This window comes from Cnephaeus nilssonii (genome assembly GCF_951640355.1).
Source record: "Cnephaeus nilssonii genome assembly, chromosome: 1".
Lineage (NCBI taxonomy): Eukaryota > Metazoa > Chordata > Mammalia > Chiroptera > Vespertilionidae > Cnephaeus > Cnephaeus nilssonii.
In genome coordinates this window covers 48,367,518-48,389,295 of record NC_137072.1, presented here as the reverse complement: position 1 = coordinate 48,389,295, position 21,778 = coordinate 48,367,518, and the positions used below count along the sequence as shown (strand labels likewise).

General features: G+C 40.0%; 1 protein-coding gene across 10 annotated transcripts in view; it reads right to left on the bottom strand.

The window, feature by feature from the left end:
• UBE2D3 (ubiquitin conjugating enzyme E2 D3) overlaps positions 1–10,381 on the bottom strand; it is a 30,621-nt gene extending 20,240 nt beyond the window's left edge. For 3 of the 10 annotated variants that reach the window (XM_079778483.1, XM_079778485.1, XM_079778486.1), the window contains exons 1-2: positions 9,724–9,880; positions 8,801–8,955 (exon numbers count right to left, since the gene is read on the bottom strand). In XM_079778483.1, coding sequence (XP_079634609.1) covers positions 8,801–8,824 — 24 coding nt within the window. In that variant the 5' untranslated portion in view covers positions 8,825–8,955; positions 9,724–9,880. The other 7 variants (XM_079778492.1, XM_079778493.1, XM_079778491.1 and 4 more) reach the window with 7 other exon arrangements.
• Positions 10,382–21,778: the final 11,397 nt, after the last annotated feature.

Sequence of the window (21,778 nt, the reverse complement as noted above, 5' to 3'; positions counted from 1 at the left end):
AAGACGACCTTTTTAGTGTAAAGCATGTTAGGTCTGAAAACACCAAGATAAAAAAGCATGAACGCCTCCCCAATAGACTGAGCTAACATAAAAGTAGGCATAATGCAAAAACAAAAAAATTACATTTCAACAACCTAGGCACTTAAAATAAAGGCATTCAAATGCTTTGCCTGGGTCTACAAGATGACATTTGAGCTGAGTCCTGATGGAGGGATAAGCATTTTAAATAGAGAAACTCATTCAAAGACAGAGTGTAAAAGAACACAGGTTGTAAAACTTTGATTGTATTTTGGTATATCAGAGACCACAGGGTACATACAGTAAGGGAGCAGCAGATGTGGCCAGAAAAATTAATCAGGGTGGATCTTTTCAGAGCCTTAAATATTGCGTCCAAGATTATCTCAAAGACAATGGGAAGTCATGGATAGTTTTTAAGCAGGAGTAAGACAAATCATGTTTTGTTTTTTTAACATACTAGCAATAATACACCCAAAATGATTCTTTTAATTTTTTAAATTAAACCATATCCTAAAGTATCCATGTAATTGTGTGTCCAGCTTGATAGTTAAGCAAAGCTTAACATTTTTACTACTTTGTTCAAATATAAAAAATGGCCCTAGCTGGTTTGGCTCAGTGGATAAGAGCATCAGCCTACAGACAGAAGGGTCAGGTTCGATTCCAGTTAAGGGCACATGCCCGGGTTGCGAGCTTGGTCCAGATCGATCAATAATTCTCCCTCATCGATGTTTCTTTTTCTCTCACCTTCTCCCTTCTCTGAAATCAACAAAAATATATTTAAAAATCTATCCATCTATCTATATATAAAAGGCTAATATGCAAAGTGTCCCCTCGGGAGTTCGATTGCTCGCTTATGATGTGCGCTGACCACCAGGGGGCAAGGCAGAACGAAGCCCTGGCTGCAGCCAGCAGCCAGGGAAGGGAGACCCTGGCCAGCAGCTAGCAAAGGGAGGTCCCAATTGGCCCTGATCGCCTGCCAGGCCTAGGGACCCTACCCGTGCACAAATTTCATACACCAGGCCTCTAGTATATATATATGACCCAGATATAATTGAAAATCTCTCATGTACTCCCCAGATTCCTTTGCATTTCCCAAGAGGTAGTTAACATCTCAAATTTGGTTTCTGCCATTTCTCCCCATTTTCACACACAATAGATAGTATCACAGACCCTCCTCTCACCCCCATTCTGTAGGAATATATATATACTACTATAACATATAGTAAATATAATATATGCAAATAACAGATAAATAGATAACCATATTAGAAAGCTAGAACAGGAATTCAGTGAGAGAACATTAACTAAATGGAAATAGTCCTTACTACTACTTTATATTAGAGCCCCTTATTAGGAGAAAGAAAAGACTGAGTTCAAGTGTAGGGCATGCTAAGCTTCAGGTAGGAGGCCAAAATAGTGTATCTACTAGATAACTTGAAAAATAGGTCTAGGGATAGGTTCCAAAAAGAATGCTTTCTCAAGTGTCCTTCCATCAAACATGTATTGAAGTATTTAATATAGCATCTGGCAAATTGGAGAAAAAAAATTTCAACCATATCAACATAACTCTCTATTCGACTGAAGAAATAGGTGCTTCAGATTAAACAAGGTAGGGGAAACTGATGTTTTATTAGGATCAGTTCCTCCATAACTATTCAATTTGCACCTATTACACTCAGTGTGAATTTAGTATTACCTATTTTTTAAGTTACATGGCCTTTAAATGAAAGACAAATGAGAATATCTGTTCCACTGTAAGAGGAAACTGTATTTTCTAAATTGGGAGATCAATTTCCAATGAAGCCACTAAAAGAAATTTTCTAAAGGAATTTTGTATTTGTTTTTCACCTTATGAAATGACTTTAGAGCCTAAGTTTCACATGCTTTGAGACAAAAAAAAAAATTCATAAAATTAGATAAAGAACTAAAATTAACAACTTAGTTTCATAGTAGAGAGGAAGAGTCTCAAGGACCTGAAAAAAAAACAGCACACATATAAAACCTGTAAAGTCTTCATACTCTCCTTTAAGGAACACTAAGATGGATCAAGGACATACAATTAGGGTACAATGCTAAAAACTGTACTGCCCATTAAAAAAAACCCATGAAGATTAGGCATCACTTTGCCACGGTGTGCTCTTTCAGGGAAATTTTCTTTTGGGATAACCTTCCTCTGAATTGCTTCTCCTAAAACCTGCATACCTGGCTAGTGTGAGAATTCATGCCTTCCCCCACTGGAAAATATGCTTCTCCTTTCCCTTTAAAAACCTAAAAAGACACATTGGAAAAGGGGGCACGCAAATCTCTCTAAAAGGCAACCAACAGATACACTTAAGCCAGTGAGTGTTCTCATCTGAAGACACGTGATTAAACAGGAACGAGTCTGCCCATTCTTTTTGGAATGGGGGCCCATAAGAGAAAACCTAGTTTGAGGAAGGTTTTGAGTTCAATTCCCCATCAGGGCACATGCCTGGATTGCAGGCTCGATCCCCGTAGGGCAGTGGTCGGCAAACTCATTAGTCAACAGAGCCAAATATCAACAGTACAACGATTGAAATTTCTTCTGAGAGCCAAATTTTTTAAACTTAAACTTCTTCTAACGCCACTTCTTCAAAATAGACTCGCCCAGGCCATGGTATTTTGTGGAAGAGCCACACTCAAGGGGCCAAAGAGCTGCAGTTTGCCGACCACGGCCGTAGGGGGTGTGCAGGAGGAAGCTGATGTATCTCACATTGATGTTTCTCTTTTTCCCTCTCCCTATTTCTCTCTCTCTAAAAATCAATTAAAAAATCTTTTAAACAACAAGAAAAACCTTCCACTTGACTTAGACAAGAATGGTATGGCCACGTGAATCAGCACTATAAAGACAGCCCTGGCCTTTTTGCTTACACCTATATTAAGAAACAAAGTACTACCCTTGAGGACTGGAGATGAGGTGGAAAACAAGAATGCCTCTATAAAAAATTTTAAGACAAGAATCACCCTCAAGGACCCTTAAAACCTAGCAGTATGAGAGTATAGATTTAGACCAACGAGAGGCCAAAATGCAGTACAATTCATTGTCCAATCAGGCAGATATTAACTGCTCTACTTGTTCTTATAAAGATCAGGTTTACTATGAAGTAAACAAAAATTTATTAACTTTAATGTTGTGAAATTTCTACATACCTTATGTAGATACAAATGGCAAGGAAGGAAACAATAAACATCTCAGAAACATATGGTTATCACACATTATTTCAAAAGAATGAAGCTTGGCAAAAGATTTTGGGACCTGAACAATTTCATAAAACTGTAGACTTAAGAACGGAAAGAAATAGTTCCTTTAAAAAGTTTTAGTTTGAAATTTATAACTTGTGAGACATTCCGGAAGTTTATCTTAAAGACTAGGAGGTAGGTGCTGCACACCATCTCATTACATCACTGACAAGATATTAACTTCCTGTTTAATTGTAATTATAGATGACACAAGCATGTTTATTCATTAGACAAGATACAAAGAATGGCTTGAATGAATAACACTAACATTTTCTTTCTTTAGGTCACCATTAAAGATAAGCCATTTAAGATTATTCAAAGCTCTTCTTTTGTAAGCATTATCTAAATGGGCAGAGACAGAAAGCCAAATTTAGAATCTAAGCTCTGATCCATGAAAGCAAATAAGGCATTTTATAGATATGGGAAAAAAATTAACAGCAGTCAAGTAGTTGAAAATATTCAATTATACATTAGCCATGTAATTGTAACAAGGCCAGGATTAACATGAAAAAGTATTTCATCCTGAAAATGAACAAGTAACCAAGAAACAATGAACCACAACTGAGGCCTAAAAGGTCAAACAGGGCAAATTTAACTATTTGGGCAAAGTATAAAATACTTCACTGAATTTCCCCCCTCCTGTGGCAAGATTTTGGGTTCAATCCCCAGTCAGGACACATACCAGAATCAACCAATGAATGCATAAAATCGGTAGAAAAACAATTTTTTTCTCTCTCTCAAAATCAATCAATATTTTTAAAAGGAATTATTTCCCTTCCCACTAATAGGGCCAAGGGTACAGTTGTAACAGATTTTACGTAATGGGGTAAATTGGTTAATAAAATACTTTCTTTGCTTTGATAGCAAAACAAATTAAGAACACAAAATTCCCAGTTAAAAAATGAAAACCATTTGATTTCACTAATTTCAAAACATTTCTTTTGGCAAAGGAGGAATAGTTAGAAAACAAAAACCTTACTATACCAATGACATAATGTAGTATAAGAAAAATACTTAGATAAACCTATAATTTATAGGTAAATCTAATATGTGAATGAAGATACCCCTTACAGTTTCTTTTAATATTTCCCCTATTTGGCTTATAATATTCTTAAAAGGTTAAGTCGTATAAGGTGCAAATATCTAATCATGTGTTGAAAATGCTTGTTTCCTCCACTCAAAGCAAAGATTCTCATGGGTAATGACAGCCTTCCTTATTTTTTATCCTCTCGGACTAGACTTCCAAGCCAGAATAAAACCTCAGTGAGTATTGACTAAATGATTATCCCCTAGGTCTGTGGTTCTCAACTAGAGGGAGGCTCCAGAAATGCCCTTAGGGAGTATTTTAAAATTATGCCTGTTTCCACAGAAAAATAACTCAGTCTGATAAGTCCCTGTCTCTGTCCCTGTATACTTCAAACTCTGCTAAGCATTCTGACATATAAATGTAATTCAAATCAAAACCCACATACATAATAACATATATAATAAAATGTAAGAGCCAATCTAGGACTTGAGAATTTAATCTGAAATATTTTTATCTGCGTATCAGAACCTACTCTCTTCTTTAATAGAAAACGATTATAGTAAAATGCTTTGGGAAATTCTCAAGAATTGACAATATCTTAGATAACTAATGGCACCTGAATCCATGAGTTAACACATAAATTAGCAATAGGCATATCTGATATGTTTTTCCCCTAGTGCTAGCAAGAATTTATAACTATATTTGTACAAATAACAAAACCAGAATTAACACCACAGGTGAGCATGATGAAACCAAAGCACAAGGTGTTAGAGTAAGGCACTCTTTTTCAAATTAAATAAATATGGAGGTCATTATAAGATCAGGCATCCTTCAGTCACACAACTGTCCTACAAATTAAATTAGCTATAGATGTCTTGAGATTCTTAAAAGAAACACATGCAAGACAGTGTATCCACCCTCAAAGCTCACTGGGGACAAGTTCAATATATCCCTAAGTGATCAGTTGGGTACATGGTAGTTCTCATAGTCCTTGAAGAGAGAGGCCAAAAAGGTATTCACTGGTACTTTCAAAAACTCATGTTAGCTAAATATTTAATTCACAGTATTTAGAGTTAAATCCCATTTCATTGCTAAATGGAAGAAAAAGAGCCTACTTCAGGTAGCCAAGGCTAACATGACACTCATGTAACGATAAAACAGAAAATGATATGGTTCAAAACACCAGTAGAGCATGAAGTTTAAGAGTGTAAATTGATTTGTATCTCAGTTACTTACTAGCTGTGTGACAATAGTAACTTAACATCTCTGCCTGTTCCCTTAAGTATAAAATGGAATGGTAAGAGCATCTATCTCTCAGGGTTGTTGTAAAGATTAAATTAGTTGATACAATGGGTTTAAGAAACAGTGTTGAGTACACAGTAGATACTATGACCAAGCTATTATTAGTAGGTTCTAATTCCAACTCTGATATAACCCTGGGAGTATTTTCTTTAACATTTGTCTCAAGATTTCTAATCTCAAAATGGGAACAATAATTGTACCTGCTTTCTTGAGTTGTTATAAGATTAAATGAGTTAACACAAGTGTTTCAAATAGTTCTAACAACACTGAACACACAAAGCATGAAGCTATTCTTGCAGGCTTGATTCACATTATATTTTATGCCAAGTTCTCTCAATATCCCCAAAACACATGCAACTGTAGTTATTTTGTTTAATAGTAAAATCACTATTGCTCCCAAATACCACCAATCAACTTGGAGTTTCTACTTTTGATTATTGTTGTTTAATAAATAGCTTCATTAGACCATACTACAGCTCGTCTAAAATAAAGAATACAGCAAAAACCAAACAAGGTTTTCTGATAAGGCTGCTTGGTCTAAGAAATATTCGAACAAAAAGTTGTAAAAACATAAGCTTTAGAACAAAATAAATTCAAGGCTTAATTAAATGAACTATCAATGGTTAGAGAGTCGGACAATAAGCACTTCATTAAAATAATAAGATATATCTTAGTATTCGGAATTGGAGGCTTTCAAAGAATTCAAAATAAATAGGTACATGACACAAGAAATACCATACTAACATCAATGCCTACTTGACCTCATTATTCCTAGAACAAAGGTACCCTCTCTCAACGGTTGTCCACTTCTAAAATTCTGTTTTGAACTGAATTTCTTTCTAAAGTCTCACTGTGTGATTCTAACAGCAACTGCTGAAAACCAAAGCACACGCAAGTCAAAACTTTTCTATAGCTTAAAAAAAAAACAACAGCGATTTTTCCAATTTGTTAGGTGTCATTATATCAAGATTCTATACTATACACATCTTCAAAATATTTACATGACAAGCAAGTAAAAAGAGTACTTGGCTAAAAAAAGTTCTTTAATAAAAGTTTTGAAGATTAAAGTGATAATAAAATAGCAGTAATAATAATCTGAGTGCCACGTGCCAGTTGAAAGCCACACATTAATCTATTTAATATAGAACTAAAAACAAAACAAAAATAAAATCTAGAAATCTAAAATGTTTTGCTCACTGTTGCATCCCCAGTGTTTAGAACAGTGCCTGCTACATACTAGGCACTCAAGTATCTATTGTTCGTATTAAACAAATATTCATTTTTATAGAAGCACACAGATAACTTGCCCAGTCCTAGAATTCTAACTGGAGCATTTCTGCTCCGAAGTTCACACTCTTAACCATTACAATGTCTCTCTAGAGCTTTTAAATCATAAAAAGTGGTGTCACAGCAGCTGGTTATCACCTGCAAAAGAAAAAAAATCAATGAGACCCTCCTTTAAAATGTTCTGTTCCACATGTATAAAAAGCTACAGACTTGAAATTATTCCACATCTCAGTGGCCTGAATCCCCAAAGATTAAAAAGGTTTTGATTTGTACTAAATATTGTGTTTTTTGTATTTAACTATGCTGTAAAATATAACTTTGCTTCTCCAATGTGCTGCTGGCCTTCAAAGGGGTCACAGAAAAGGGTGTTTAAATAATCCTTTAAGACTTAATGCCTAGTTTTTCTTCTTTTCCATCTTCTCAAATATATAAAGATTTAAGTTTATATTTACATAAACCAATAATGACAATGCAATGATGACCTAAAACAAAATCAAATCATCAATACATGGAGTGAAGATCTAAAACTTCATCGTCAAATATAGCAGTTTTTTCCAATAAACACCAGTGACACGTAAATGTAAAATTAATCAGTATCAGGCCTATTCTAGTAAAGCCACGAACTTGCATTTCCTTCCATGCACAACCCTTTTTAAAAGATTCTAACCCACAACCTCCCGTCTCCTAGTTTTAGTAAGGCTGAATTTATTCCATGACATTTTTTTCAAGTTAGCTGTAAATACTCCACCCTCCTGGATTGTGCAAGAACCAAACACATCACACATACACACAAGTTACAAAAAAGGGAAATACGGTCTGAGAGTTTGAATATAGCTAAGTATAGAGCAGGAGGTCTTAGCGCAGTGTACAACCTAATGTAAAAGTTAACCTTTAACAAAGAATATTATTTCTTATTATTACAAAAGGAGATGCCGGAAAAAGCCTGAACCAGTTAAAGCAGCCGCCATCTTAAAATGCGGGATAGAAGTTAGAGCAAGAAAATGAGACTAAACCACCGGAGGTGGAGGTTCCGCTCACCCAGAGGCTTGAAATACCTCCCCCCCTTTTTTCACTGAGATCGACAGGTTAGTATCAAACGTTTCAAGTAGCGAATCAATCTTCCCAGAGGGTGCTCTTAAATGGGCTGAGGCAAAAATAGGTACACCTAACCTTAGCCTACTGCCATCGCACCCCTTCTCCCCATCCCCCAGCCAAAAGAGAAAGCAAGCTCCCAGAGGCTGTTACATCAGTTCCCGGTGTGCTTCTGATAAATAGTTTCGGGGGGAAAACCTGAGCCATAGGAAGTGGCAACACTGTGTCAGCTCCTCTCCTCCCAGCACCACTTCTTCTTGTGTAACCAGCCCGGAGTGATGAAGAGTGTCCGACTAGACTCCTCCACGGCTCCTCTGGTGTGAGACAATTCCACCCCCACCCCTGATAAAGTTCAGGACCCGCCGGATGTCTGCGATCTTTTTCCCGCTGAGTTTCCTACCTTTCTTCTCCCTAGAAAGCCTAGAACCTTGATCTTACAATTAAGTTTTCAAGCACCGAGAACAGGAAGCGCCATGACATCTGCGGGCGCGTCTCCCCTCAATTTTGACCCCTAAACCAGATGAACTCTTCCTTTAGAAAAGCAGAACCAAGGAGCCTGAAATCACTCTTCCCCACCCCAAATTTGCACCAATTTCACTAAAACATACTCAAGATAACACCCCACCTGCCACGAGTGTTCTGTTCACTAGCTTTAAACCTCTTTCTTCACAGAGTGTATCCGCGTTCCCCATCCCCCAAAGGAAGAACGATCCAAGCAGGCTACTTTCAAAATTACACGTCCCCCACCCCCACGCTCCCCCGGGCCCGGGCCTTCCTTTCCTCCCACGGCCCCATCGCGTCCAGCTCCGGGGTTACCTTATTAATCCGTTTCAGCGCCATAGTCTGTGCTTTGCGTCTGGCTCCTCACTATCTCGGTGTGTGCTCAAAGGTCCGGCCCAAACTCTTGATTACCCCGGCGGCAGGGAAGGCTTGTCTCTTCGTCTCACACCGGCTCTGCCAGACACAGGCGCCTTTTGCAAAAACGAAGCAGATCAGCACTCGCACAGGCCCCGGAGAGACCCCGATGAATCCAGGTCCCTTAAAACCGCCGGGATCCGGGGAGGGTAGGGTGGCGTGGCAAAGCCACCAACAGCCTCTGTGCCGCGCTTCGGGCCGAAGAGGGGGCGAGGGGGACCGGGAGGAGCGGAGGGGAGGCTACAAGTTTTGACTTCCTGGCCTCTCGAAAGGAAGAGGCCGGGTGGGAGAGGAAGAGGCGTAGGAGAAAGGGGTGGGTGCGGGGCAGGGTCCGGAGCCCAGCAGAGGAGGAGCCGGGGCCTAGTCGGCGCTGTGCCGGCGTCACTGGGGCAAAGAAAGGCTAGGGGGAGGGGGAGACGGGAGGCTCCGAGCCGACGCCGGGCTCCTTTCGGTTTCTGCTCCAAGGTGCGGCGGGGAGGGGGAGGGAATAAAGCAGAGAGGCTAGATGTGTGTTGCTGTCCCCGCAGCTACAGCTATTCTGTGTCGCCCCTGACGCCACCGTACACTCCGCCTTCCAGCGCGCTCCCGCCCAGCCCCCGCCACCACGCGCCCGGGCAGCCCCAGAGGCTCCGGCGGAGGCGCGAGGACGCGCCCATTCCCCCTCCCCCTGAAGCCGGAGAGGCCCCGGCTCCTCCACTCTCCCCACCCTACCCCACCCAACAGGCTGGCCACTCGAGCCGCCCAGGGCCTGCGTTCCCCCTTCCCCGGCCGGCCAGTGAGCCGGCCTCCCTTCCCTTCCCCTAGCCGTCCACACCCACGCGTACTGAGGGGCCGGGGCCTCCCTCCGGCTGCGGCCTCGGCCTCCTCCCCGCGCGGAAGCTGGGTGCCTCCCCGGCCCTACGGGGCTCACGCGCACGACACAGCCACAAGATGTCCGCTCTGACGGAACTACTGCCAGCTGCCACGCTCCGCCCCTCCCCCCGCCTGCCTCTTCACCGCTGCGGATCAGTCCGCCAACGCCGCCTTCGCGAGCACAGGACGCGTCTAAGGGTGCGGGAGACAGTTTACTTCCCACGTCCAGGGCCGAGTGTCTGCGCTACCCACTTTTCCTTCTTTTCAGAACAGCACCTTCTTACAAAACTGATCGGAGGTTGGACTGGGAGGGCGGGGGCCGGAGGCGGGTCATGGGCTTGGGGGGGGGGAGGGTAGAGGGGCGGTGGAAACCCTTAGACTCAGAGAAGCATCGAGAACCGGAAGGAGTCCATAGCAGGAAGGTAATGGAAACGGCAGCTGCGCCGTAGAACCCCACGCCCCTCCCAGCAGCGTCCCCCAGTTTTCTCACTTGGTTTGGAGGCGGTTCTCGCGATAACCTCGTGGCTGGTTTACCGGAGCTGGAGGTCTGCAATGACTTAAGGGCAGTTTTGTGCACTCTTCCTGATATGGGCCCGCCCCCAAACCCACAAACTCTCGCGAGATTCAATAGGCACCGGTTGGAGCCGGGGCGGGCCGCGGCCGGGAAGCACCGCCCCTGAATGCTTATGCTGGTGGGAGGGAGAGGAAATGGAATTCCCCGGACTGGTAAGAGCGCGCGCCGACACATCCCTCTCACGCGCCCAATCAGGAATGTGCGGTGGGAGGCGCCGTGGACTCATTACTAGATACTTTTAGTCCGGGTTGACCCGGGCTTTTGAAGTTTGTGGTGGAGCCGGTGAGAGAGCTTTACTCTCCTGCGGGTCTGGCCGGGTTAACCATTGGGCGGAGGCGAATCCCAGCACGGGAATCGTAATTTAAAATAGGACCTAGCGGACCGCTGATCGGCGCTCCCATCAGCCGAAATCTAATGTATTTCTGACCTGAAAGGATCAATATACTGAGAAGAGCAGACCCATGTAGACCTGTTCCCATAATTTGAGCAGCCTAGGAATCAAGCTCAGCTGTGAATTTAATAGATGGAGAATAGAGAGAGAAAGACGGGCTGTTTGCTGGTCTCTGTAAGCAACCGGCACCATCCGCCAAGGTTTAGGTATGGAATAATAGACTTACTACTCCTTCCCTCCTGTTATGTTTTTACTCCTTGAACCACAGCGTTGCGAAACTCAATCAAGAATTCAGTTTTGGATCAGAAAACTCAATACTTAATGAAACATCCAGGGGAAGAAATATTAGGATAGGATTGGCCTGTTTTAATCTGCTGGGTCTGAAGTATTTTGCTCTCTAGTGTTTCTTTCTGGCAAAGATTAGTAAGACAATTTTAAAGTCATTTAAAGGTAGCATTGACCTGCTTAAAGTTTTCTAATATTCCTTAATGATCCCACTTAACGAAGTGGAGATCTTTAAGAATTAAATAGACAAACTTGTTTTTAAAATACACTTTTTAAAAAAGGGAAACAGAAAGTTATTTCCTGTTACAAGAAAGTATTACCTAGTAAAAACTTCATAGGTCTGTTAAGATAGCTAATACATACTGTTCAAGAGAACATAATAGTGTCATTAGGGGAATTAGTGAAACAGTGTTTCTCGAACCAGTCGCTATTGAAATCACCTAGGGATTTTGTTGAAATGCTAATTTTGATTTAGGCCAGGATGAAACCTGCGATTCTACATGTCTAACAAATTCCAGGTGATACAGATTATTCTGGTCAGAGCAACTCATTGTGAGTAGCAAAAGCACTCAAGTGCTCACCTCCTGGCCTACTGGACTCCCCACCCCCCAACCAATCTTTTCCTTTGTTCTTTTTAACCAGTCTAATAGAGTAGGAACACAGGGTTAGGCGATTGGAATGGAGGGAGAAATCCAGGTTTGACTTCCGGCTCTGTCGCTTCCCATATGTGTGCTATTGTGTGGTTACTTAGTTTCTTCAACACTAAACTAGGCACAGTAATAGCTGTTGTCCTTTCTCACAGGGTTATTGTGTCGTTTAGATGTCATAATGTATGTGGAAGGACACTGTAGACTACAGTGGTGTATAAATGTAAGTTATTAAACTAACCAGTGAGACATTAACTGGCCATAGTGTGAAATCTGTAAGCATAATAATAAGGGTAATATTTATGGAACACATTACCAGATACTATGCTTGTTAACCCCCTTTACAAATAAACTGATGCAGAGATTAAATTACTATCTCAAGGTCACACAGCTAATAAATGGCAGAAATAGAATTTGAACCCATGCCGTTGACTTCAGAGTATTTATTGAATGCGTTTTTATATTGTCTCTTAATTTAGAAAGTAGGAGAGTAGGATGTTTTATGTTTCTACTTTCAATGCCATCTGAATCTAACTTTATATGACTCATTTCCCCATCTATTTATTTTGTTCTTTCAGAAGCCAGGCTTCAATGGTGGTAGGAAACATTCATACCTTGAAGAAGCCAATTTGTATTACTTCAATTTAAACAATCTTCAGTATGAAAGTATCATGAAACATGTTAATGCTCAGAATTAACAGAGGACGGGGACAGAGTTCTTACATTTTTTTAGTGCTACAAACCACATTGGCTGTTTGGTGAAGCCATGAACTCTTCTCAGAATAATGTTTTTAAATGTATAAATAAAACTTACAGTATTATAAAAGAAAACATTTCAAAATAGTCACAAAATATATTTTTTAAATTGATATAGGAATAAATGTGCTTTATTAACACATTTGTGATGGGCCTAGAAAGACCAAATTTTTGAAATGACGAACATAAATATTTTCAGAGTTTGCAACAGTTGTGATATAAAGTATCTGTGATTCTATTGGTGACACAGATATAGATTTGTTGCTTATATTCAAAATTGAAGGAAATGTGAATTTTCAGTTAGAGATTAGTAAAAACAAAGTTGTAATTTTTCACATCCAGGTTCACATCCTGACTTCTATTCATGAACTATATGTTAAAAAAGTCTTAGGTAGAGTCAAGTAGGCTTATTCCTGTGATTCATCAAGAAAAAGCTTAATTGCCACTAGTATACTCTCCTCAAGAAGGCATGAGCCCAACTTGCGTGGCCCATTGGTTGAGCATTGACCTATGAACCAGGAGGTTGCAGTTCAATTCCTCCTCAGGGCACATGCCTGGGTTGTGGGCCCAGTCCCCAGTAGAGGGCTCGCAGGAGGCAGCCATCAATGTTTTTTTTCTCATCATTGATGTTTCTATCTATCCCTCTCCCTTCTCTGAAATCAATAAAAAGTATATTTTTTAAAAAGGAAGGCATGGAAGTGTATAATAGGTTTAGGAAGTAATTTTATCCCATTTTTTTTTATACCTAAGAGTGCCCTTATGGAAAATTTACCTATCCAGAATGGTTCATTTCCCAAGCATTTTGGATAACTTAGATTTTACTATCTTATTATTATTCATTATACACCTTCACAAATAAGATGTGGTGGAAGAACACAAATGGAAAATAATAAGGTTGAAAGAAATTAAAATACTGTATATTGAAAAAATTTTAAATAATTATTATTTGAAGTACTGTATGCTAGGTCCTCATTATCTCGTCAAATCCCTGTTAGATGAAACACTCAAGTTCATATAATAACTAGAGGCCCGGTGCACGACATTCGTGCACTGGGGAGGGGGTCCCTCAGCTGGGCCTGTGCCCTCTTGCAGTCTGGGACCCCAAGGGGGACATCCCCCGAGGGGTCCTTAGTGGTGCCGCGATGGAGGGAAAGGCTCCTACCAACACCGCTGCGCTAGCCAACCGTGAGCCCAACTTGTTGCTGAGCAGAGCTCCCCTTGTAGGAGTGCACTGACCACCAGGGGGCAGCTCCTGTATTGAGTGTCTGCCCCCTGGTGATCAGTGTGCATCATAGCGACCGGTCGTTCAGCCGTTTGGTTGATTTGCATATTAGCCTTTTATTATATAGGATTAGTAGAGTTAGGATTTAAACCTGGCCTCAAAGCTTACACTATTTTTTAAGTATATTTTTATTGTTTTTAGAGAGAAAGGGAGAAGGATAGAAACATCAATGATGAGAGAGAATCATTGATCAGCTGCCTCCTGCATGCCCCCTCCTGGGGATCGAACTCGCAATACGAGCATGTGCCCTGACCCAGAATCCAGATTTTATATTTACAACTAGAGGCCCGTAGCACGAAGATTCGTGCAAGAATGGGCCTTCCTTCCCCTGGCTGCTGGCACCGCCTTTGCTCTGGCCGGAGCCGCCTTTCTGCCTTCCCACACTGCCCAGAGGCCTGGAGTGGCTGGGGCTGTGTGGAACGCCTGTGTCGTCATCATGGCGACAACGCAAGCATCTCGCCCTGCCCCCAGCCGCTCAGCTGCTGCGTATGCAAATTAACCCGCCATCTTTGTTGGGTTAATTTGAATAGTCATGATTGGCTGGTGGGCGTCGTGAAGGTACAGTCAATTTGCATCTTACTCTTTTATTAGTGTAGATCAGTGATGGTGAACCTATGACACGCGTGTCAGCACTGACACACGTAGCCATTTCTGATGACACGCGGCCGCATGCCAAGGATGAAACATTTGCTGCTCCTGAGGATGAAACATTTGCGAAATGTTTTTTCCTCAAAGTGACACACTACCCGAGTTATGCTCAGTTTTTTGGCGAAGTTTGACACACCAAGCTCAAAGGTTGCCCATCACTGGTGTAGATGCATGCTTACATACTCTGCTTGGAACTTATTCAGCTAAATGTTACTTCATATTGTTTACATGAAAATCAAATGTGTTTCTATAGCTTACCTGTTCAGAATCTCATATTTATGATCAAGACAAGTCATGTGGTTTAGGAGACTGTACTTTATTTCATGTTAAGAACATCATTTTGACCTTAAGATGGTTTTGGCACATAATAGACCATGTACAAATGTTTGAGGTAAAAATAAATCATAATATTTTCCACATAAAATCTTCATGTATATATGAATGTTCAAGTAGCATTATTCATAATAGCCAAAAGTGGAAACAACCCAAATGTCCATCAGCTGGTAAATATATAAAATATAGTATATCTGTATATAATAGTATTAGTTAATAAGGAACACAATACTGATATATGCCACAACATGTATCTTAAAAAAAAAAATTTTTTTTTAATTGATTTGTAAGACAGAGAAAAACGTTGATGTGAGAGAGAAGTATCAATCAGTTGCCTCAAATATGGACCCTGATCAAGGATTGAACCTGAAACCTGGGCATGTGTCCTGACCCGGAATTGAACCTGATGATGCTCCAGCCAGGGCTACAACATGTATCTTTTTTTTTTTTTTTTTTATAATTCTTTATTGATTTCAGAGAGGAAGGGAGAAGGAGAGAGAGAGAGAAACATCCATGATGAGAGAGAATCATGGATCGGCTGCCTCCTGCACGCCCCCGACTGGGGATCGAGCCCGCAACCCAGGCATGTGCCCTTGGCTGGAATCAACCCAGGACCTTTCAGTCCGCAGGCCGACGCTCTATCCACTGAGCCAAGCTGGCCAGGGCTACAACATGTATCTTGAAGCTTGAAAATATTCTGCTTAGTGAAAAAAGTCAGACACAAAGGCCATATATTGTAGGCAAATCCATAGAAACAGAAAGTACTAGATTACTGGTTGCCATGGACTAGTAGTGATGGGCAACCTTTTGAGCTTGGTGTGTCAAACTTCGCCTAAAAACTGAGCATAACTCGGGTAGTGTGTCACTTTGAGGAAAAAACATTATTTCGCAAATGTTTCATCCTCAGGAGCAGCAAATGTTTCATCCTCGGCATGCAGCCGCCTCAGCAGCCGCGTGTCATCAGAAATGGCTACGCGTGTCAGTGCTGACACGCGTGTCATAGGTTCGCTATCACTGGACTAGGGTCAGGGGGAATGGGAATGATTGCTAATGTGTTTGGGGTCTTTTAGGGAGAGATGATGAAATACTCTAAAATTAGATAATGGTAATGGTTACACAACTCTTAATATACTAAAACCCAATGAATTGTACACTTTAAAAGAGTGAATTTAGCCGAAACCGGATAGAGCGTCGGCCTTCGGACTCAAGGGTCCCAGGTTCGATTCCGGTCAAGGGCATGTACCTTGGTTGCGGGCACATCCCCAGTGGGGGGGGGTGCAAGAGGCAGCTGATGGATGTTTCTCTCTCATCGATGTTTCTAACTCTCTATCCCTCTCTCTACCTCTCTGTAAAAAATCAATAAAATATATTTAAAAGAGTGAATTTATATGTGAATTATCTCAATGTAAACTTTTAAAAAATTAAAACGAAATGTGAAATCAGTCTGGAAATATTTTCAATATTTCATAATACTTGTCAGGATACTGGTGATAAATAAGATATGGCATCCTTGTAAAATGTGAAACATTTACAGCCAGCAAGAGGTTTTTCCTTCAGAACAAACAACAATGCTTATTTTAATAAGCATTTGCTGTCAATTAATCTTAAATTTAGAGGTGTTTTCATTAATATTTTCTTAATGAAATAATGATTAAAAATTAATTTTAAATAGCATTGTATTTCATTGAAAATTAAAGCTCATAATTATGGCCAGAAATAGGACAATACACTGAATTTGGCCTACTTTATAGAATTTTTTTTTAATTTCATAAGAACTCAAGTAGGTTGAAAATCCTCATTTTAGATAAGGATTTTGAAGGTGAGATACTGACAAAACTAAAACAATTTAGTAACAAGTTTGATGTCCTTTAGTCAAGGGAACACAATCCATGGATTAGGGAGTACAGTACCTCACAATTGGTGGAACATTACTCCCAAGGGATTTAGAGCAGGAGTGAGTTTTATAGAGCATTACAAGCAGCAACCGAGAGGCTGGGTATGTTTCGCTAGAAGGTTGGAAATTTTCTTGTAAGGCTAGCAGGTGCTATTTCCTGGGGAAAGGTCAGCTATCTATATTGCTGAATTGGAGAATTGTTTGTGATTGGTGTGGGTTAGGTTTCCTTGACAGGTGTTTCCTGTAAGTGCAGGTTGACTTAGGGTTAGATTTGTGATGTGGCCAGGCCACTGGGGCAGCCACCATTTTGTGGGTTCCAATATATAAATTACCTTTATCAGTACTTAACTAAAAACAAGGAATCAAGATTAAAATTACCTCCCATCAATAATTATAACTTTTTATTTCAATAACAATACAAAAAATCTAAAGTAAACACATAGGGTATGATTTAGACCAAAAATTATTTTACCAATATTGTATTTGATTGAATGTATCTATGCAAGATTTATTTTTATTTTCTTTTATTGATTAAGGTATTACATGTGTCCTTATTCCTCCCTTGCTCCCCCCTTCCCCCCCCCCCCCCCCGCTCATGCCCTCACCCCCCTGGTGTATCTGTCCATTGGTTATGCTTATATGCATGCATCCAAGTCCTTTGGTTGATCTCTCCCCCTTCCCCCCACCTTCCCTCTGAGGTTTGACGGTCCCATCGATGCTTCTCTGTCTCTAGATATGTTTTTGTTCATCAGTTTATGCTGTTCATTATATTCCACAAATGAGTGAGATCATGTGATATTTATCTTTCTCTGACTGGCTTATTTCGCTTAGCATAATGTTCTCCAATTCCAATTTGGATACCTTTTATTTCTTCTTCTTGTCTAATTGCGATGGCTAGCACTTCCAGTACTATGTCGAACAGGAGTGGTGAAAGTGGACATCCCTGTCTTGTTCCTGTTCTTAGGTTCTTGTTCCATGCTGTTGCAAATGGTAAGAACTCCTTCTTTTTTACCGCAGCGTAGTATTCCATTGTGTAGATGTACCACAGTTTTTTAATCCACTCATCTGTTGATGGGTACTTAAACTGTTTCCAAATCTTAGCTAAGGTAAATTGTGCTGCTATGAACATAGGGGTGCATATATCCTTTCTGATTGGTGCTTCTAGTTTTTTGGAATATATTTCTAGAAGTGGGATCACTGGGTCAAATGGGAGTTCCACTTTTAGTTTTTTGAGGAAATCCATACTGTTCTCCACAGTGGCTGTACCAATCTGCATTCCCACCAGCAGTGCAGGAGGGTTCCTTTTTCTCAGAATCCTTGCCAGCACTTGTCATTTGTTGATGATGGCCATTCTGACAGGTGTGAGATAGTACCTCACTGTTGTTTTGTTTTGCATCTCTCGGATGATTAGTGATTTTGAGCATGTTTTCATATGTCCCTTGGCCTTCTGTATGTCCTCTTTCGAAAAGTGTCTATTTAGGTGCTTTGCCCATTTTTTTTTTTAATTGGGTTGTTTATCTTCCTTTAAGTTGTATGAGTTCCCTGTAAATGTTGGAGATTAAACTCTTATCAGAAATAACATTGACAAATATGTTCTCCCATGCAGTGGGCTTTCTTGTTTTGTTGATCTTTTCTTTTGCTGTGCAGAAGCTTTTTATTTTGATGTAGTCCCATTTGTTTATTTTCTCTTTAGTTTCCATTGCCCTAGGAGCTATATTGGTGAAGATATTGCTACAGCATATGTCTGAGATTTTGTTGCTTGTGGATTCCTCTAAGATTTTTGTGGGTTTCTATCTTACGTTTAAGTCCTTTATCCATTTTGAGTTTATCTTTGTGTATAGTGTAAGTTGGTGGTCTAGTTTCATTTTTATTGCATGTATCTGTCCAATTTTCCCAACACCATTTATTGAAGAGACTGTCTTGACTCCATTGTATGCTCTTGTCTCCTTTGTCAAATATTGATTGAGCATAGTGGTTTGAGTTGATTTCTGGGTTCCCTATTCTGTTCCATTGGTATATATGTCTGTTCTTGTGCCAATACCAGGCAGTTTTGAGAACAGTGGCTTTGTAATACAGCTTGATATCTGGTATTGAGATCCCTCTTACTTTGTCTTCTTTCTCAGGATTGCTGCACACATTCGTGGGTCTTTTTTTATTCCATATGAATTTTTGGAGAGTCTGTACTAGGTCTTTGAAATATGCCATTGGTATTTTAATGGGGAGTGCATGGAATCTATAGATTGCTTTGGGTAGTCTGGACATTTTAATGATGTTGATTCTACCAATCCATGAACACGGTATGTTCTTCCATCTGTTTATGTCTTCCTCTATCTCTTTTTTCAGTGTCCTGTTGTTTTCCGAGTACAGGTCTTTTACCTTCTTAGTTAACTTTATTCCGAGGTACCTTAATATTTTTTGGTGCAATGGTAAATGGGATTGTTTTTTTAATCTGTCTTTCTGTAAGTTCACCATTGGTGTATAAAAATGCCATAGATTTCTTGGTGTTATTTTATATCCTGCTACATTGCCAAATTCATTTATTAAGTCTTAATAATTTTTTGATGGAGTCTTTAGGATTTCTATGTATAGTATCATGTCATCTGTGAATAATGACAGTTTTACGCCTTCTTTTCCAATTCGGATACCTTTTATTTCTTCTTCTTGTCTAATTGCTATGGCTAGCACTTCCAGTACTATGTTGAACAGTTGTGGTGAAAGTGGGCATCCTTGTCTTGTTCCTGTTCTTAGGTGAAATGGTTTTAGTTTTTGCCCATTGAGTATGATGTTGGCTGTAGGTTTGTCGTATAAGGCTTTTATTATGTTGAGGTATGATCCCTCTATTCCCACTTTGCTGAGGGTTTTTATCAAGAAAGGGTGTTGGATTTGGTCAAATGCTTTTTCTGCATCAATTGATATGACTGATTTTTATCTCTCAGTTTGTGTGTAATGTATCACATTTATTGATTTGCGGATATTGTACCATCCTTGCATCCCCGGGATAAATCCTACTTGGTCATGGTGTATGATCTTTCTGATGTATTGCTGGATCTGATTTGCTAGAATTTTGTTGAGGATTTTAGCATCTATGTTCATGAGGGATATTGGCCTGTAATTCTCTTTCTTGGGTTGTCTTTATCTGGTTTTGGTATTAGGGTAATGCTAGCTTCATACAATGAGCTTGGAAGTGTGCCTTCCTCTTGATTTTTTTTTGAATAGTCTGAGGAGGATATGTTTTATATCTTCTTTGAATGTTTGGTACAACTCCCCTGTGAAGCTGTCTGGCCCCAGGCTTTTGTTTGCTGGAAGCTTTTTGATGACTGCTTCAATTTCCTCCATAGTTATCGGCCTATTGAGATTTTTAGATTATTCTTGATTGAGTTTTAGAAGGTTGTATTTTTCTAGGAATATGTCCATTGCCTCTAGGTTGTCTAGTTTGGTGGAATAGAGTGGTTCATAGTATGTATTTTTAAACAATCTTTTGTATTTCTGTAGGGTCTGTCATTTGTTTCCTCTTTCATTTCTGATTTTGTTTATTTGGGTCCTCTCTCTTTGCTTCTTGGTGAGCTTGGCTAGAGGTTCATCAATCTTGTTTATCCTTTCAAAGAACCAGCTCTTGGTTTCATTGTTGTTTTGTATTGTTTCTTTTTTTGGCCTCTGTCATTTATTTCTGCTCTGATCTTTATTATCTCCTTCCTTCTGCTCACTGTGGGCTTTTCTTGTTGTTCTCTTTCTAATTCTTCAAGTTGTAGAGTTAGATGATTTATTATCATTTTTTGTTGTTGTTTTTTTGAGGTAGGCATGTAGACTGCTTTCACTGTGTCCCATAGATTTTGGATTGTTGTGTTTTTATTTTCATTCATTTCCAGGATGTTTTTAATTTCTTCTTTGATCTCTTTGGTAACCCAATCATTGTTTAATACAGTGATGGCGAACCTATGACACGCGTGTCAGCACTGACACACGTAGCCATTTCTGATGACATGCGGCTGCTGAGGCGGCCACATGCCGAGGATGAAACATTTTCTGCTCCTGAGGATGAAACATTTGCAAAATAATGTTTTTTCCTCAAAGTGACACACTACCCGAGTTATGCTCAGTTTTTTGGCGAAGTTTGACACACCAAGCTCAAAAGGTTGCCCATCACTGGTTTAATAGCATACTATTCAGCTTCCAAGTGTTTGAATTTTTTTGATTGTTTTTATTTTAGTTTATTTCTAATAATATGCCATTGTGGTCTGAGAAGATGCTTGATATGATTTCAATCTTATTGAATTTGGAGAGACTTTGCTTGTGACCCTATACGTGGTCTATCTTTGAAAATGTCCCATGTGCACTTGAGAAGAACGAATATTCTGTGGCTTTGGAGTGAAATGTTCTGAATATGTCAGTTAAGTCTATCTCATCTAGTGAGTCATTTAGGATTGCTGTTTCTTTGCTGATTTTTTTTCTAGAGGATTTATCCAATGATGTCAGTGGGGTATTAAAGTCTCCTACTATGATTGTATTGTTGTTGATCTCTCCCTTGTATATCTTCCAGAAGTTTTTTTATGTATTTGGGTGCTCCTGCATTGGGTGCATATATGTTTACCAGGGTTATATCCTCTCGTTGTATCGATCCTTTAGTATTATGAAGGCCTTCCTTATCTCTTGTTATGGCCTTTACTTTGAGGTCTATTTTGTCAGATATAAGTATTGCTAACCCAGCTATTTTTTCCATCCCTTTACTTTCAATCTGTGTGAGTCCCTTGTTCTGAGGTTGGTCTCTTGTAGACAGCATACATATGGTTCACGTTTTCATATCCATTCAGCCACTCAATGTCTTTTGATTGGAGCATTTAGTCCGTTTACGTTTAAAGTTATTACTGATAGGTACTTGTTTGTTGCCATTTTTTTTTTGTATGTGCCTGTGTTCCTTCTTCCCTTTTTATTTATTCTTTTTACACCAGTCACTTTAGTATTTCTTCCATTGCTGGCTTGGTGGTGATAAACTCCTTTAGCCTTCTTTTGTCTGTGAAGTTCCTTATTTCACCTTCAATTTTGTATGATAGCCTTGCTGGATAGAGTATTCTTGGATTCAGTCCCTTGCTTTGCATCACTATGTTAACTTTCTTCCATTCCTTTCTGGCCTGATGTGTTTCTGTTGAGAAATCATTTGATAATCTAATGGGAGATCCTTTGTACATAACTTTCTGTCTCACTCTTGCAGCCTTTAAGATT